Source organism: Protopterus annectens, chromosome 7.part0, assembly GCF_019279795.1.
Source record: "Protopterus annectens isolate FY-2018-M chromosome 7.part0, PAN1.0, whole genome shotgun sequence".
NCBI lineage: Eukaryota > Metazoa > Chordata > Ceratodontiformes > Protopteridae > Protopterus > Protopterus annectens.
The window spans coordinates 1420271397-1420290453 of NC_056739.1; the positions used below are offsets into that span (position 1 = coordinate 1420271397).

Genomic DNA, 19057 nt, shown 5'->3' on the forward strand with positions numbered 1-19057 from the left:
TTACACACACATACTTACCTGAACCGCAACACCAGAAGCGCTAACTCAAAATCTCTGAACATCAGGATTATGAAATTCGCGCTTCTGGTCTTGCTATCAACTGGTCTCGGGATTCCGAGCGTCGGTAATATGGGCGTTTGGTCTTCCGTAGTGGACCCATATATATATATATATATATATATATATATATATATATATATATATATATGTATATATATATATACACATATATAGATCTAGGACAGTGGATCAAAAGACTAACTGTCCGAATCCAACCCTACCAAATACCGTTTACTGAAACTGCTTTCACCGAAGAAGCAGTTTTGGTAAATGGAAGGTAAAACACAAAAACACACACACACACAAAAACAAAACAAAAAAAAAAACACATACACCATGTTTACGCAGGGGGCTTTGCCCCCATGCACCTCCCCACCCCCCTACTTTTATATTCTCACTCCGAGATCGCACTACAGTGGGGAAAAGGGAAAATTCCCTTATCCCCACTTTAGTCCGATCTCACCCACTGCCACTCCCCCCTGATTCCCTGTACTTTTATGAAAGTTTCACAAAAGCACTTTTTTCGTTAAAAAGTGCTTTCGCGAAACTGTGACAGCCTGTTTTTATATATATATATATATATATATATATATATGTCCTAGACCCATATAAATTTATATATATATAAAATACAAATGTTCAAATTGTCGAAATGTCAGGCATATAAGATTGATAAACGTTGTGAGCATTCATATTACTGAACATCCAAAACACCAAACCTACAAAAGTCCGCAATTTCCTTTTGGGATGTCTTAACCAAATTCATCTGTTACATTCAGATCTAATTTGAAAAACAGTGGTAATATTGCAGAAAGTGTTTTCATAAAATAAGGTGCAGGGTTAGGGGCTGGGACTTCACTACTGTTGACTAGTTAAGACATGCACACTAATCTGAACCCTACCCCTGTTCCTAACCCTAACTGTATACCTTAACTTAGAAAAAAATGTTTTCGTAACACTATCTCTACACAAGACAGCTTGAATACTCACTACATAGGAATGCAGACACACAAACCACTAAATATATCCCCATAACTAACAGTTAATCAAAGAGCCATGTAGGTAAACAAGAACCAGATCAATAAATCAGTAGACAGACACATTGTTCAAAATACTGAGAGATGTACTGTTCCAGAACCACACAACTAGTGTTGCTAGAATTATACAGTCAAACATAATTTTTAGGCTGGTCTATTAGACACTGTAGCAGGCTTATAAACAAAACATACATCCATAAATCCATATACAGACAATTATTGCAATGGGGAAATCTATCAGCATTGTATATAATACAATATGGGGGTAGGGACTAAAGTGACACAACAAACGTTACCTCTCATATCAAGGAATGAATCAGTCTAACACAAATATTTGAATCCTCCTGCAAGATATCTTAGAAAAATGGTGGACTGGTAAGTACAACATATATTAAGATAGCTGAGCTTCATGATGTAAGTCACAGGAAGTGCTGGAAAACGAGATTAAAATATATCTTCACCCAAAAGAAGAGGAAGAGTATAAAGGGATGTTGGAGTCCAAAATGAATGTGCAAGAGTTGAAGATGTCCTAATTGGTAAAAGTCAATGCTTTAACTTGAGTTGTTCCTGAGGATTGTGCCAGACAGCCAATGAATAGAAGTTAAAAAATGAAAAAGGAATGCTGGAATGGCAGAAATGATTCTGGATTGAAGAAATTATGACAAATTATTTAGGGAGCCTGTAGTTTAGAAAACAGTTAGGATGCTTCCACTGCAATTTTGGTGGGTAAGTCAAAAGTTGGTATGCCCCTATGAGAATCACAGTGGGGCTAACCAAGCTGTTGCCACTGACAAAGTAAGCTGATGAACACATCTGTCAGCTGTGGCTGTCTGTAAGTAATCAGTAACGACAAATTACTGTGGATTTTGATAGCTGCCTTTAACAAATTGATAAGAGTGTGGCATGCTAGCTGTGGCATGGTAAGGCTAGTGCTAAGTGACTTCAAAAAGGAAAAAGCTTCTGGGCAGATTAAAAGCTGTGCAGAGGGAAAACAATTCACACTGGAGAATACTGAACAAATTAAAAATGGAAATTAAAGTTAAATCTGATTGCACCTGGCAATATATGATCAATAAATGTGTCAGCTTAAAGTTTGTGGTCTGCTATTCAGTTACTAATAAACTGGTCATATGGCACTAAGCTATTTCAGGGCAGAAGGGTAAAAGGACAAAGGAAGTCTAGAAAACAACTACTTTGTTCTGGTTGTCCCTCCTACACCATGGTAGTGCTAGCCTTCCTGGGCAGGTTTGACTGGCAGGTTTAAGATGAATAGGGGAAGGTTAGCATGGGAGCAAGAAAGGTGGTGCTGATGTGTTAGTCAAGATCAGGTTGACAGAAGAGGTATCAGAATGGAAGGTGTGAACATAAACAGCTATTTAACATTAACCCAAGATCAATTAAATACCGTATTTTACTGAATTTCAGTAAAGCAAATGGACCCCCTCTGCCCTTAGGGAAGGCAAATTTAAAATATAGGGTAGAATACAAGCTCTAAGATGGATTTTTTTTTCCTGCTGAGGGGATCAAATGGGTCAGAGTAAGGAGTTAAGCAAATAAAAAAGGGTAGAATGATGAAGTGGTACGAGACATTAAGAGAACTGGAGAAATTACAGTGAAATCAGTCAAGTGGAGGATGTCCCTGCAAGCGAATGGTCTGAAAAGTAGCTGGGACACTTCTTTTTGAATTTTTGTAGATAAGACAAAAGTAAGGACAGCGCCTATGAAAGTGGGTGAAATAAGACCTTAGCACTGAATAAGCAAGCTGGCAACCTCATGTGTTAACTTTAATCGCCTGCTAGTAATTAGCAACTCCGAGGTACTAAGGATATGGATGATTATCTAGATCAAGTTAGTGGAGTGTGTCAGGCTAGATGTGACATGGCAGGGTTAATTTTAGGAACCTTGTGCCAAATGTGAAAATCCTCTGGTTGGGGGAAAGGTGATGTTTAAGAAACACGATTATGGATGATAAATCCTGAACAAAACATTAAAGGAATTCAATTAAAGTTGATTCTCATTGCATCCTGCAATCTAAAGACAACAAATACAGTTGAATTAAGTTTGTAACCTATCACTAAGTTGTTAATAAACTGGTTGCAAGGTACTAACTTAAGATGTATTTATTTTTGTATAGGAGGGCGATGAATGGTGGAATACTAAACGCTGTGCATGAACTGCACTGATGTAACTGCACATTATGTCTATGAATAGTCTGGATCATCTTCCAGATGCTGAAAAAGATTTAACAAAAACAAATTGCATCTAGCGCCACTGCATAACATGAAATACCCTACAACATACATTGTAATGCTGTAATTGGTAGGATAACTGCTGTACTAATGCTTCCACTATTATGTATCATAAATTTTTTTGAAACAACACTTTATTTTTTAGCATAAAATATTAAAATAGCAATCAACACTTGGATGTTCTGAACAGAAATGAACATGTATTTAAATCACTATTTATAATATCTTACATTCTTTGGATAAACCTTCAAAACTAGAATAATTGAATGTATGTTCACATCTTCTAAATATGTATCAAATCTTTATTTCATAAATAGAGAATGACATGTTTACAGATGAATGCATGCTGTCTGATGAAGCTGTAGTAAAGATAAGCAGTACATAGATTGAAGGGTATTCAAAGCTAAGAAGTGCAATTCTGCATATCACACATCTGTCCCCAATTTTATGGAACAGCTCTGATTTTGCCTAATACTTTTGCACTGTCCCTGGTAAAATATTTCAGTTTCTGACCAATTCCTGAGGATTACAGTTAGTTTATAATACCATTATAGTTTTATACTTGTTATTGTTTAGAAAATGCATATTGATGTAGAAGCTATTGCTCTATTAACTTTTTTTTTTTCAAAGTTAATTAGGGTAATATTTAAAAACTGTCCCTGATTTGAGGCCTTTGTCTTCCCTATTACTTTTAGCTTTCTCAAGAATTCTTGAGCAAAGAAGCTGAGAGATATGATTTGATGAGATATGGCGAAAGGTTACCACGGGGTACACATAAAATGTACACCTCACAGTAATCACTTCTGATTCAAAGACAACCCTACCATGGTGGTTTAGCATGAATATGTACAGCACTATAGTAGGATTTCTCCAAGGCCATGGAAAATGCTAATGAGGCATCGTGAGGACAGGCATATGCTAATCATCTGTATAATCTACCCGAGAAATACCTACAGCAAGGCATCTATGCTTCTGAGTGATTCAGAGAACTGCTTTGCTGTGTAAAGTTAAACAACAAATTGTGTATACTCATGATAATAAACATAGCCGAACACCATCATGGTAGAGTTATGTGCCTGGATGTTTAACAGTCAGGTACTGTTGGAGGTGTGTACACACATGTACCTAGTCTAGTAAGCAAATCTTAGAATAGTGAGAGGCACAAGCCATCATTGATAACCACTTAAAATTACACCTTATTGGGACTTAAACAAGATGTGAATGGCCCTAAGGCTCAGAGAGAACACCAGACACCAAGGATAACTCTTCAGACTGTGCCTTTAAGGCACATTGGGTCAGGTGGAACACCAGACACCAGGGATAACTCTTCAGACTGTGCCTTAAAGGCACATTGGGTCAAGTGGAACACTAGACATCAGGGATAACACTTCAGACTCTGCCTTAAAGGCACATTGGGTCAGGTGGATCACCAGACAGCAAGGATAACTCTTCAGACTGTGCCTTTAAGGCACATTGGGTCAGGTGGAACGGTAAACACCTTGGATAACTCTTCGGACTGTGCCTTAAAGGCACATTGGGTGAGGTGGAACACTAGACACCAGGGATAACACTTCAGACAGTGCTTTAAAGGCACATCGGGTCAGGTGGAACACTAGACACCAGGGATAACACTTCAGACTCTGCCTAAAGGTACACTGGGTCAGGTGGAACACTAGACACCAGGAATAACACTTCAGACTGTGCCTTAAGGGCATTGGGTGAGGTAGAACACTGGACACCAGGGATAACACTTCAGACTTTTCCTTAAAGGCACATTGGGTCAGGTGGAACAATAGGCAACAGGCATAACTCTTTCACATTACAACTTAATGGCACTTAAGTTTGGGGGAACACTAAACACCAAGACAATTAAAAAAAGAAAGATGATGTGGGCTCTAAAGGCACTAAAACATATTTAAATGTATTTAAACTATGTACTCCGCCATACCTTCCTATAGGTGGGATTAGTATTCTGCACCATCACTGAATCCTAGGAATAGCTGAAAATATTACAAAAATGTTTTAAAAATATATAAATTTATACAGGGAAAAGGTTTCATATAGGGAGTAGCAGCATTAACTCACTACACTAACTAATCAGTTGGTGTAACCACGTTTATTTTGTATTTTAAGAAATATGAAACTCTAATGCCTGTCAGTATTGCATCAGTCTGTGAGTTACAAGGCAAAGGGATCCTATAAGAGGCAACAGCAGGAATGTGCCTGTGTGTGTTGCATGGGGCTTCAGTACAAAGCAGAGAGGACCAGATGACACCAGGGATATTTTTTACAGTACTACTTGGACTCGGTTAAAAATTTAACAGAGCAACAGTTGTAGCATCGTGATGTATGTTACTAACAACAAGAAGAATGAAACGCTACGGCCTTGCATTACTGATCGACTGTAAGACTCCATGAATTACAAGGGCAGGGAGAAATCATTTTACAAGAGACACTGGGGACATTCTAATAACTCAGTGACAGGTAAAGGGCGTATGGTGTGTGTGTTTGTGTGTGTGTGTGTCTGTGTGTGTGGGACAATGAACGGGGCTGTCTGCGACATCTCAATGCATGGACAGCGAATGTTAACTACCACAAGAAAGTACTGATTTGCAGGCATGGTGGTTAAGGGTGATTCAGACATGCAAGTTAGCCGTTAATGAAACATTTTCTCATAGCAGTTAATTTGGCTCTTAATTGCACTTTTCTTCATTGCAGAAAAAGACCCATTTTATTGCAGTTCTTGCCACAAGCAGTGGGATTATTTCCAAATCCTTGGGATAGTATTTACAAAATTAAAGAATAAGCTCTGACTTTTCATGTTATCCATTTCAAAAACATAAAAAGAATTTATACACTTAACATCCATAAACACGCACACACACACACACACACACACACACACACACACACACACACACACACACACACTCACACATACATACATTATATATACATGGGTATATTACACATGATCGAAATTTCAAAAAGCCGAAACCCATATGGCCGAGACCATTTGTTCGACTTTTAAAATTTCGAACATGTAAAAAAAAAAAAAACTACCTACACATTGCTAGCAGGGGGGCAAGCCCCCCATTGGGGTGTGCACCCCCTAAACCCATGTTATTTAAATATACCAACTCTGAGATCACACTACAGTGCGGAAATGGACATTTTCCAGTTCCACGCTAAAGGGAGCTGTCAATTCAGAACGTTCAAAATTCCAAAAGTCGATCATATAGTCTCTGCCATATGAAAGTCGGCCTTTTGGAAGTTCAATAATCATCTGTAGGGGACCCATATACAAATATATATATATATATATATATATATATATATATATATATATATATATGTGTGTGTGTGTGTGTGTGTGTATTGGACAGTGCAAAAACATCTGTAAGTATACAATGAAATTGCTGGCTTATATTTTCCAGTTATAAATACACAGAGATAATGTATATAGTTATGTACCCTCTGAACCTATGCATGGACCACTCACTCCATTGTTGAGGTAGCATACTTTAGCTTCTATTAAAACAGATACAACCTACAATAATGAAAATATTTTGATTCAGTTCTAGAACTTTCTCATGGTCTTACTTAAAATATGGCAGACAGGATGCATTTATTAGCCAATAATTTTGACTCATCTTTGTTAAGAAAGCTAGATAAAAAAGAAGACATTTAAAAATCCCCACAACATTATTTATATGAGTTCAGTAGCAAACAAAGCAAGTTAGTGTACACAGAAGAATGTTTTCAGGCAATGTAATGTGTCAACAAAATGTCATGAATAGGAGAAACATTTTTTTAATGCTACAGATTGCTCATATTACCTCATATCCAATAATGGTTCCTCTGTTCATTTTATGTAAAACAGGATCCCAAGACACCTCAATTTCTGAAGAAGATATACTTTTTACTGAAACATTAGCAGGAGCGAGAGATGGTTCTAAGTTAAAAAAGAACAATATATGTCAACATGACTATTTGAAAGATGAATTATTGATGTGCTAAGTTTATGTTTTATCAAAAATGCAGCCTTTCATGGAAAATGATGAGAAATGATTGATTAAGCAACCAAAGAAAATATAACTACATTACAAACTGCATTTTGTAATTACTGGACAAAAATGGACTACCATTCTCATAAATAATTTATAACTGCATAACAGATATGTAGTTCAACATGACAGGATTAGGAGATTTTTTTTTAATTCTCCATCCTTCAAGAAATGAGACTAGATATACACATATACTTAATTTTATTGCAATGAAATGCAATAACATTTAATTTAAATGAACAATCAGCCACATTTCCCTTATTAAGTGAAGAATGTAGAGTTGAAGAACCCTCCCGATCCTGTTAAAAAGTGATTCAATCTCGTTAATGTGTTTATGAATCCTAAAGACTGTCTCAGTGGATCAGAACTAAAAAAAGTGGGAAGTAAGGATCTACATTCATTTTCTGGCCAACTTGGCCATATGTTCTGCAGAAGCAATGTTTTAATAATGTAAGTTAGCATTACCTTTAAATAAAAATGTATTCACAAACATGAGAGACTTTAGCATGACAAAATAATTGTAAATGACAGGAAGTTAACAGTGCACATAATTAAAGTGTCTATTTTACAGCAGTTATTGTAGTACATGGAAATGTAAAAACACTGGAATGGATTTTTATGGCATATGTCTTACCTATCTCTCTCAGGAAAACAGTTTTTTTTAAGAATAATACATAACATAATGGGTATAAGGTATTAAAAAAATCAGGGCTTCAGGTACCAGATTCTGTAATGATCTTTCCTCTTCAATGTAATTTATTTCTGTTTTCTGTTTTAAACATGATTTTATATTTGAAAAAGCATCTCCACTTCAGTACAATTAATAGTTGCCTTACTTCATCTATGAACTACATGAGCAGAGAAAGACAGCACAAGAAAAAATGTTCCTCAGAACCAGAATATCATTTCTTTCTAACTTTAATCAAATATAATATTCTTAATATATTCACATACAATATTGTAAGCTTACCCTCTTCAGCTGAGTTTACAGTAGTAATTGAACTGAAAGGACCTTCTCCTTTGTTATTATAAACTCCAACTTTGACTTCAAATGGAGAAAAAGGCTGAATGCTTTCATTTCTGAAGACATATTTTGATGCATCTGGTGATGTTACCACAGTCTGGATCCATGTTGTAGTTCCAAGTGGTCGGAAAGCAACTACATAACCAAAACCTTCCCCATTCTGTAGCTCTTCTGGCACTGGCTATGGACAGAGATTATACAGAGCAATCAGGCACTGAAAAGGACTGAATACATTTTTCCCTGTTCAATAGGAATATTTTTAAGTTTAATTTTAACAAGGAAGTTGACTAAATTTTTAAGGATAAGAGAATGCATACTCAGTGATAAACAATTCAAATTTAAGATACCTTACATAAACAAGAAATAAACTGAGATTTAGAAATATTTGTCACAAGAAACCACATGCAGGGTGCATATAATTCAAACACACTTAACCTCTATAGCAGAAAGCAACTTAGCAGTGAAAACTGAGCTATATGCTAATGATAAGGAGCTTGGTCAATGCAAATGAGACATAACAAGATAGTAGAGAAATTCATAAATGTGTAAATGTCATGGTGTATGGCATGCTGTCTAAACAAATATTGCTTAATCTCCCAATTTGTGCTAACTGAACTGCAACAAATATTAGAGGTTGCCACTGCATTAGTAAAAGTATATTTTCAACAAGCTCTTACTGGCATAAAGAACCACTACAGTGCATATTATATCCCCTGGAGACTCAAGTCATGATTAACATATCATGAACTCCACAACACTAACATTGTGGACTAGGACTGTGTGGACAGAGACATCATGGAAGACATTGTAGACATATGCAAGTCTCATCTGCAGCCCCATGGGAGACATGGAGTAACTATCCAAGTGAACACCAAGGTACATTTGGCTTTGCACATACCAGCCAGACAGAAAATTCAGTGACCCACTGAGGACACAAGTGGTGAACTCTTTGTCATCTGCTTTGTGAATACTCCATCGGTTCCATAGTGTAATGCTTCAGCATTTAACGGACATTAGGTGGTTCCTAAATATTGCAGAGGAGAGCCAGAACACTGTATGGGACTTCTATGGCATATCCAATTCTTCTGAGGTAATAGGAGCTATAGACTATACCTAAATGAAATAAAAGCCCAAACTAGTGAACTGGAAAGGAGGTGCATCAACTGCAAATGTTATCACTCCAAATACCAGGTGGTCTGTAATGCACAAGGTATCATCTATAATGTGTCTGCAGGTCATCCAGACAGTTATCATATCTCCTACATATGGCACACCTATAACCTGTACCAGTGATTTGTGAGGTGTGACATACCACAGGAACCCTGGCTGATGACACCCATCAGAAATCCACAGAATGAAGAACACTACGGATACAATTATGTCCAACTGCAAACAAGGAATATTATTAAACATATTTGGGCTGCTGAAAGCAGGCGTTTGCTGTCTGGATTCATCTGGTAGAGCCCTGCAATTTGATCCTGGTACATGTGCAAAAGTATTTTCAGTATGTGAAGTGTTACACAATATCATACTTAATAGGCAGTGACAGTAATATAGTGAGGGTGTGGGTGGGGGGACAGTTGCAGGAGGATTAGCTTTCCCAGGCACACCAGGCAGTAGAGGAGCCAGCACCAGAGGATGATTGTACTACACAGAGGTGAACACAACACATTTCGGGAAAGGAGGCAGCATCTTTCACATAGAATCAGCTTGTAGTAAGGCAGATATACTACAGTAAAAGTGATGCATGGAAACCAACATCAGATTGTGCCTAGCAATACATAGGTCGGTCACACTGTGCATTGCATCTAGGTAACCTAAGTAACAGTGTACAATGGGCATGGTAGAATTATCATTATCTGCACTGGTGAAGGAGTGAGCACATTTAGCTGTCTTTCACAGCAAATGTGCGAGTGATGAGGACAACTGAAGGTAAGAGTGCAGTTTTGTATATGCCTTTGAGTTCTGGGGTATTAATGTAAAAGAATTTGTGAAGGGCCACTGCTACTAGAAGTGTGAGTGTGTGATATACTGGGAGCTGCAGTGATAAGAGTAGTACTTGCTTTGACACAGTCTCAGCAGCAGATGCAACACTGCATATTGACTTACTGGACAGGTCCAGGACCAATATGGCAGTTGACGCAGCATCTTGTGCAAGCACCCACACACAAGACCTGGTCTACCAGGAGTTGTACTGGTTGTACCACAGCCCTGACTAGATGTTAGCATGCTGCATTACTGCACTTGATGTCCATTATGAGGCATGCAATGCTGTTACTGTTATGACCCCAGGAACTTCCTATATCATGCATAGACAGCTCCACAACAGATGCAGCTATAGAAGTGCTTGTGCTCATTGGGAAAGATCTAGATAATCCATGTTCAAGATGGTAACCAGCTGTGGAGACAGTAGTGAAATAGCTTGTAGGATGGCACCTCACATAAGGCAGGCAAGCCTGACAGGATAGGTCACATTCCAGGACATGATTTAGTCTATCAAAACAATGACACATATGGAACATGCACTTCTGTGGGTCATCTCTCTTGTATCAGTCTTACTAACTCTACAGTGGCTGTGTATTCATGATGGCCCTGCATACATGCTGGTTTTCGGACATTGACAAATCAGCTTCAGGGGACTGACCATGTCTCCAGAGATCACCAGTACCCACCTCCCTGTGTATCCATCAAGGGGAATAGGCAAAGAACATATGTGCTGGGTAAAGGTACCACACTTTCATGACCACTAGTTTCCTCTCTAACCTGTCCTCCCTATGCTGTGTGTGTGTGTCTGTAGGCATACAGACTGTATCCATGTTTTGTGTTGGGTATTGCAGAGGTCACATTCCCTGTTTCCAACACACATACTTTTCTCCATGACTCTGCCAGCTCATCCCAGCAATCATCATGAAAGGATGAATATCCCCCAACATCAGGTTAGAGCAGTTCCACAGTGGTGGTCCTGGATTAAGGATCACTTGTGAACACAGTGGAACATATTACACTGTGTAAGTATGACCCAGCACTAGAAGTAATCACTAAAGTCAGATGGAGGAATAGTAGCATTTGAAAACTACACATTTAAATAGCATACCTTGTGCAGACGGTCATGCAGGTAAAATCCTCGATATCCCTGTATATCCTAAATGAGAGAGCTTTAAAAATGTGACCAGGAACTAATGCGTCAAGAGGACTTACAACTGCTGGTGAATCTTCATAGAAATTCTAGATTTCCATTGACACTCAGCACCAATGTACAGCATCACACTGTAGGACCATGTGGAAATAAACCCCGCCTTTGGCAAAGGCCATAATCTCCTCTCTCACCATGAGAAGTGGTTCAACTAGTAACCCACCACTTGTTAACCTACATTCCCATGCCATGTGGACAGCTTATTTTTCAGCAGTATGAGTAAGATCAGAAGTCTAGATATGCACCATTATACACGTACAGTCCTGGCCAAAAATAATAGCATTAATGTTGCTCATCAGATCTTTCCAGGCATGATTGCCATTGTCTCAGATGGCAGCATCCTGCCCAAAAAACCATTGATGGTGGGGATGGACAGCTTGACATAGCACCTCATTTTTTGTATCGAGGAGATGCAGCTTGCTTTCTCAGGTTTTACGCATTGCTCTGAAGGTATGGAAACAGTGGCATTAACATTATGTTGATTTGTGGCCTAAAAAAACTTTACCATACTGCTGTCCCCTTGCCTGTATACAGTGTTGTTGTGTCTGTCAGCCATATTTGTGTATCCAAACAATTTACATTATAAGAGCCACATAATATTATTGAGCAAATGTTCCACAAATAATGACAGTTGTATCATTTTTAGTTTTTAGTCCCCACCATGTCACAGCTATTTCTTCTCATTCTAAAACAATAATTTGTAAATATTTACTTATGGTGTTTATATCTGCTTTTGCATTTTACTAAATTGTACCTTCAAATAGTATGTTTTTACCTCTAGTTTTGTTGTACTATACTAATGGTAACTTGTTATTGTATACACTGTTTCTGTGGAGCTTTTCTCCCCAGGACTCCATTGAAAATGGTCTCTTTTGGCCCAATGGACCATCCTGGCAAACAAACTTCAAATAAATAAATAAATAAATCAATAAAACGTTTTGTAAATGTGGCATATGTCTAAACTATAGAAATAACAAATGGTTTTAACACTAACAGTAGAGAGCAGCCTAAATTTGCTTATTTGTGCAATGAGTACTTTCTGATGGATGTGTCTCGTTAGGCTTAACAATCTTTCACCACAATAATTGGCTTACCCTATCAATATCCATCTCACTCCACTTGTTTAATAGCCCATAAAAGTGTTGCCAAAGCTACATCATTATATACATCAGCTAACTTTACCCACAGCTTAAACAGTGAAGCTGAAAAAGTCACATTTATAATCCCCTCAAACCTTATTGATAGTGGCCTAGCCCCCAGTGTCCCATGCCCACACTGCTCAAGATGCAGGGGAGATTTATTCAAGAGATTTGGGAAGTGCTAGGTTACAAACCTATCCTTCCATTGTGTTTTATTCATCTGACGGTGAAGATTTAGGTCACTGATCCTGATATTGGTGGAGGTATTGGGCTTCCAGAGAAATAGTAAGTCAAGGACAACTGGGTCTCTAATTAAGCAGTAAGGGAAATAGAGATCCCCTCTCATAAGTCTAAAAGACATTGAATAAAGGGATATCAGGTCTGTAATATTTTTACTGCCACTTTTTTATTTGTTTTGTTTTTTCCATAGACTGCTGACCATTGGCCATCCCCTTTCCTAGGTTCACAGGTAAGTACTAGATTAACTGGCTTTGTAGGCCATTTAAGCCTAGCAAATCTCCCTTTCAAAGGTGAGAATCAAAACCTGTACTTTGTGATTCTGAGGTAAACACCTTAACCATTATATCCCCCCATCCCTAAGAAATCCAACAATCGGATATGGAAATAGAAACCACATCCTTTTGTACCAAGGCAAATGTGCTACTTATTACACTACTGAGCCCTCAAATTTCCCATCTCAAAGGTAAGAATCAAACCCTGTACCTTGTGCTGTGAGGTAAACACCTTAACCATTATACCAACCTCAACCCCTTTTTCTTTGTAAGGCCATTCATTTCTTGTAGGTGAGAGTCAGAATCAACAACCATTACACAAGCAACTATCAAGGGCTTTCTCTTTATGTCCTACCCTCCCTCATTGATGTTGGATATCTGACCTGCAGTACCATGGGGGCCACTACACCTTCCCTGTGAATCTGCAAGATGAAGGCTACTTAGAAGTGTCTTGGTGAGCCACACATATGTCCCAGGGGCACTCCTGTCTCTGTTACCTATCCTTCAGAGGGAGCATAGCACCTTGTGACACAGCCTGCCCCTTCCCTCCCCAGATGGCCACTCACATCTTTTCCACACCAGCTCCTATAAATGCCCGAGCATCTAATCAAGTCAAAGTTGAATGAGTCGTAGTTACGGCTTTATCCCTCTCTGCAAATGAGACAGCAAGTATACTTCTGTTTGACAAAAACTGTACAGGAACTGAAGTATCTCTAAAAAAGGCCACCTACGAATTTTTATGCATATCTATTTTAACACGATAAAGAACAAACTTAAATGTATTATAATTATTGTGCCACAGACCTACAAAAGTACGTTTTATTACTAAGGATGCTACAAAAGTACATTTTATTACTAAGAATTCTACAAAAGTACACTTTATTACTAAGCATGCTACAAAAGTACATTTTATTACTAATCATGCTACAAAGGTACATTTTATTACTAAGCATGCTGCAAAACCATTCTGGCAATAATGAGACATCCATATACTTGACTCAGTCTGCATGTTGTAATGTACAGATGATGAACTGGCAGAACATAGCTAGTATGGAAAGGGCTTGGTACATAAGCATTGCTCATGTTGTATTGTGGAGTTTGAGAGGAAATATTCCAGTGACCAGAAATGTGTATATTATTTCCATATAGTTTCTTGGAGACAGCAAAAGTTACATATTCCATTCTCCAGTGGAAGACTTAGTGGCCATCATGTATGGGAATGAGGCTATTTATTGTTTAGAAAATATTTTTTCTAGAATTTGTATTTCAGACTGATAAATACAGGGTAGTCATAGCCATACGTAAAACTGTTTAAGGCAAACAATGTATTTTTCCAGTATATGCCATTTCAAATCACTCGAGTGTTAAATCTATAGAAGCTATAGTATGGAGTCACTTAATATGTTCTAATGTACCATAACTCATTTTGACATGCTTTGTCTCTAAGAAGCACAAAACTAACCATACTAGAAATCTAATTTCAATGTGTTTTGTAAATAAACTGCTATTCTCTTTATGGTATACGAAATTTTACTTTAATGCCACGTGATTATTACCATCTTGTACTACTTTGTTTATCCTGATAATTATAAATGAATTATATTTTAATTTGCCTACATTCCAAATGATGACTTCAAAATGTCCGAGTGTTACAGTATTGTTCATGGACAATAGACCTATGAATGGAAGCATTAAATGAGCAACTGAGATATAATCACCATTGAATTTGATATGAAGAGAAACCAAGAATTTCTGCTTGCCTAACCCATCTAATTTTGAGCACTGTTAGCAGACATTCTATATAATGGCACAGCAGATTTGCTCCATGCAAAATACAGATTTAATTAACACTAAATGTACAAAAGAGTGTGTGAATGTGGTTCTACCTGACTTCGTCGACAGCGCAGAAGACCGACATCGGAATCCGGAGCTCCAGAAGATCGAAAGTGAAGAAGACCGACGCGAATCGCGAGTGGCAGAACATCGACAATGCAGAAGACCGACACGACGGATGACAACACCAACGCCGAGGATGCCGACATGGGGAAAGGCTGTGTGAGTATGCGGTAGTGACGGACGTTAGGGTGCGAGGCAGGTAAGTGTGGAGATTGACGGTCTGTGGGGATAGGGGTGGGTTAAGTGAGTTAGGGTTAGGGAGCGATAGGGGTGGGTTAAGTGAGTTAGGGTTAGGGAGCGATAGGGGTGGGTTAAGTGAGTTAGGGTTAGGGAGCGATAGGGGTGGGTTAAGTGAGTTAGGGTTAGGGAGCGATAGGGGCGGGTTAAGTGAGTTAGGGTTAGGGAGCGGGTAGGTAAGTGTGCGATAGTGACGGACCTTAGGGTTAGGGTAAGGTTTAGTGTGGGCTTGTAAGGATTTTGGTGTGCTTGTGTTGTGTGTGTGGTTTGTGGAATGGGGATGTGTTTTGTTTTTAATTGTTATTGTGGTGTGTGCAGTGTATGGGGTTTCGTGTTTGTGTACCGTCGGTTATTTCGTTGTCGGTTATGTGTGGTTTCGTGTTTATGGACTGTCGAATATGTGGTGTCGGTGATGTGGTTGTCGGTGTTGTGTGGTTTCGACTATGTCAGGTAGAACCGTGAATGTATATCAATGCATGTGACAACATCTTTTGGAAATCCCTGCATAGACCATGTTTTTTTAAGCCACTCTGAAACTATAGGTGCACAGGATGTATGCTCTACACGTCTCTGCTGCAGCCCTTACAGAATGAAGGCCATTATACAGTAATGGAGCAATTTGTGAATGCCTCACCTGCTTCACATGAAAATTTGACTTCTCAACATGCATTCAGAAGGAATAATGAATTAAACTGTGATGGAAAACAACCTGCCTTGATGGAGAGCTGCCTGTCTTCTATTGTGTAAGAAGGATAAGGCCCTGATTATGACATGGATGACTTGAGTTGAAACAGCAGGTCAGGTGCTTGAAAAGATGGATGAGTGAAGATAGGACTATATGGCTATTGCTGGATTGCCCATCACTGGGGGAGGGAATGGTGGTTTTGGTCAGTTAATCACTGCTATGGAATTCAGTTTAGTATGCATATTTTTTTTTCTCTACACACACAGCAAGATTTCATTTGATTATAGAAGCTAAGTAGTGTTGGGCCTGGTTAGCACTTAAATGGGATATTTCCTTCAATAACGTGCTGTAGGCTAGCCAAAGGCCAAACCACTGTGAATGTGCCAGATCATGACTTGGAAGTGGTGGAATGCAAGTAGCTGAAATGGCCAGAAGTGGGGAAGTGTGCTTGGTGACTTCCACAGCATGTGGGTGACAGGTTGCATATGCAAGAAGAGAGTCCCGGAAACCCCTTGTTGGCTGAAGTGCTCATATCAGCCACCACTGACAATGTTAGGGTCTTAACAGAAATGATTTCATTGCCAGGATAACAACAAGGGCAAACATCACCTCTATGGCTGCCTGGATGACGGTTCTGTTGCTTTGTACTCAATCCTGTAACTGGGAATCCTAACACAGGGAAACAAGTGGATTTATTCTCTTTTCTAGTCAGCCTAATCCTTCTCTGTTTGGTGAAGAGTTTTCTTTTATTAAGGCTGTTTTGCTCAAATACAACATAGCTATGTTAAATCAAAGTGGAATGGTGTCACTGGAGAAGGTGTATCAATTTGTCAATGTCCATACAGCCTTTTTTTCTATCCATTAGGGACAAAAAGTAGACACCATCCTCTTTAATGTCAATAGCTTCACACTATCCTAGATAATTCCTTCAGTGAATATGTTGAAATAACACATTGACATTAAGGATTGTTGAAGAAGAAATGCAATTCTGACCTAATTTGACCTAGTGTGGTGCTGCTGTTTCTTTTTGAAAGTCAAATGTGGAAAAATATTCCACAAACATGCTTTGGTCTGTATCTATATCTACATCACTAGCTAATGTTATTGTAAACAGACTCAATTTATGTAATAAACACTAGAGGAACTAATACTGGAAAGGGGAGACTGAAAGTTGTTTTCTCAAATGTGTTTCATTGCATAATTAAGTCTTCATAGCCCAATTCAGTTAATTTTAAAATAAAATAAAAATTCTAAGGAAAAATATCTGAGCTGCAAGCTCACTGAAATAATTTCAAATGCTTTGTCTCCCGAGGAACTGAAGAAGCTAGCCTCTGAAGTCTTTCAGAGTGGTAATTTATCTTAAATAAGCTAAAACAGGCAAACAGTAGGAAAGGTCAGTATATAGTTATGTCCAATCAATCAACCAACCTAGATTAAGGTGAGTTTTAAGGCACAGAAGTTTGAGGATCCCATTTACTGCAGACTATACGTCATGGATCCAGAATTTAGTGATTAAAGATGCTGATAGATGAGGGCTATAGTTGACTGCTAACCATCGGGATGTACATAAACTATTGGTAAAGCTGCTCTTATTTTAACAAACAGCTAATATACTCACATCATAATAATAAGTGTAGTGAGGTTTAAAACATGAGGCAAAAAGGCAAAATGAATACATCTAGCCATCCATTCCTTTTTTAACAACTCAATTTATTCTTTTCTGAGTTCTGGAGATGCCAGAGCCTATCCCAGTAGAAAACTGGTGCAGATTGTTAAATCACATTCTGCACATGGTGTCGCACTATTGCTTTATGTGCATGATATACATTCACACCTGAATGTAATCTGGAAGATCGCAATTAACCTACTGCATTGTTTTTGAGAGAAGAAGGAATATGGAACCCCTGGAAAGAGCCAACATGAGAGCAGTCATTGTACAAAAGGCAGCACAGCTGAGAACTGGAGTGAAGAACATCTTATTGTGAATTACCAATGTTACTTAAAGTTTACCTAAATGTATTCAGTTATTTTCCAGAGATATGGATGTTTGTTCTGAGAGTGTTGATGGAGAAGTATAGAGAAATTCAGAAGGAGCTGCATTGTGTCTTTGTGGACTTAGAGAAAGCATATGACAGGGTGTCTAGAGAGGAGTTGTGGTATTGTATGAGGAAGTCAGGAGTGGCAGAGAAGTATGTAAAAGTGGTACAGGATATGTACGAGGGTAGTGTGACAGTTGTGAGGTTTGCAGTGGGAGTGTGGATGCATTTAAGGTGGAGGTGGGATTACATCAAGGATCTGCTTTTGTTCCTTTGTTATTTGCAATGGTGATAGACAGGTTGAAAGACAAGATCAGACAGGAGCCCCCATGGACTATGATGTTTGTAGATGACATTGTAGTGAGAGTAGGGAACAGGTTGAGGAGACCCTGGAGAGGTGGAGATGTGCTCTAGAGAGGAGAGGAATGAAAGTCAGCAGGGCTAAGACAGAATATATGTGTGTAAATGAGAGGGAGGGTAGAGGAATGGTGAGGATGCAGGGAGTAGAGTTGGCAAAAGTGGATGAGTTTAAATACTTGGGATCAACAGTTGAGAGTAATGGTGAGTGTGGAAGAGATGTGAGGAAGACAGCACAGACAGGGTGCAGTGGGTGGAGAAGAGTGTCAGGACGGGTACAAGTAAGAGTGAAAGGGAAGGTCTACAAGAGGGTAGTAAGGCTAGCTGTGTTATATGGGTTGGAGATGGTGGCATTGACAAAAAGGCAGGAATCAGACCTGGATATGGCAGGGTTAAAGATATTAAGATTTGCATTGGGTGTGATGAGGATGGACAGGATTAGGAATCAGTATATTAGAGGGGCAGCTCAAGTTGGACGGTTTGGAGACAAAGCCAGAGAGGCAGGATTGCATTTGTTTGGACATGTGCTGAGGAGGGATACTGGGTATATTGGGAAAATGATGCT

General features: G+C 38.7%; 1 protein-coding gene across 1 annotated transcript in view; it reads right to left on the reverse strand.

Moving 5' to 3' along the window:
• Positions 1-19057, reverse strand: part of LOC122807067 (contactin-3-like) — a 2190808-nt gene that overhangs the window by 74417 nt on the left and 2097334 nt on the right. The window contains exons 18-19 of the mRNA XM_044077995.1: positions 8384-8618; positions 7186-7301 (exon numbers count right to left, since the gene is read on the reverse strand). Coding sequence (XP_043933930.1) covers positions 7186-7301; positions 8384-8618 — 351 coding nt within the window. The remainder of the gene's footprint in view (positions 1-7185; positions 7302-8383; positions 8619-19057) is intronic.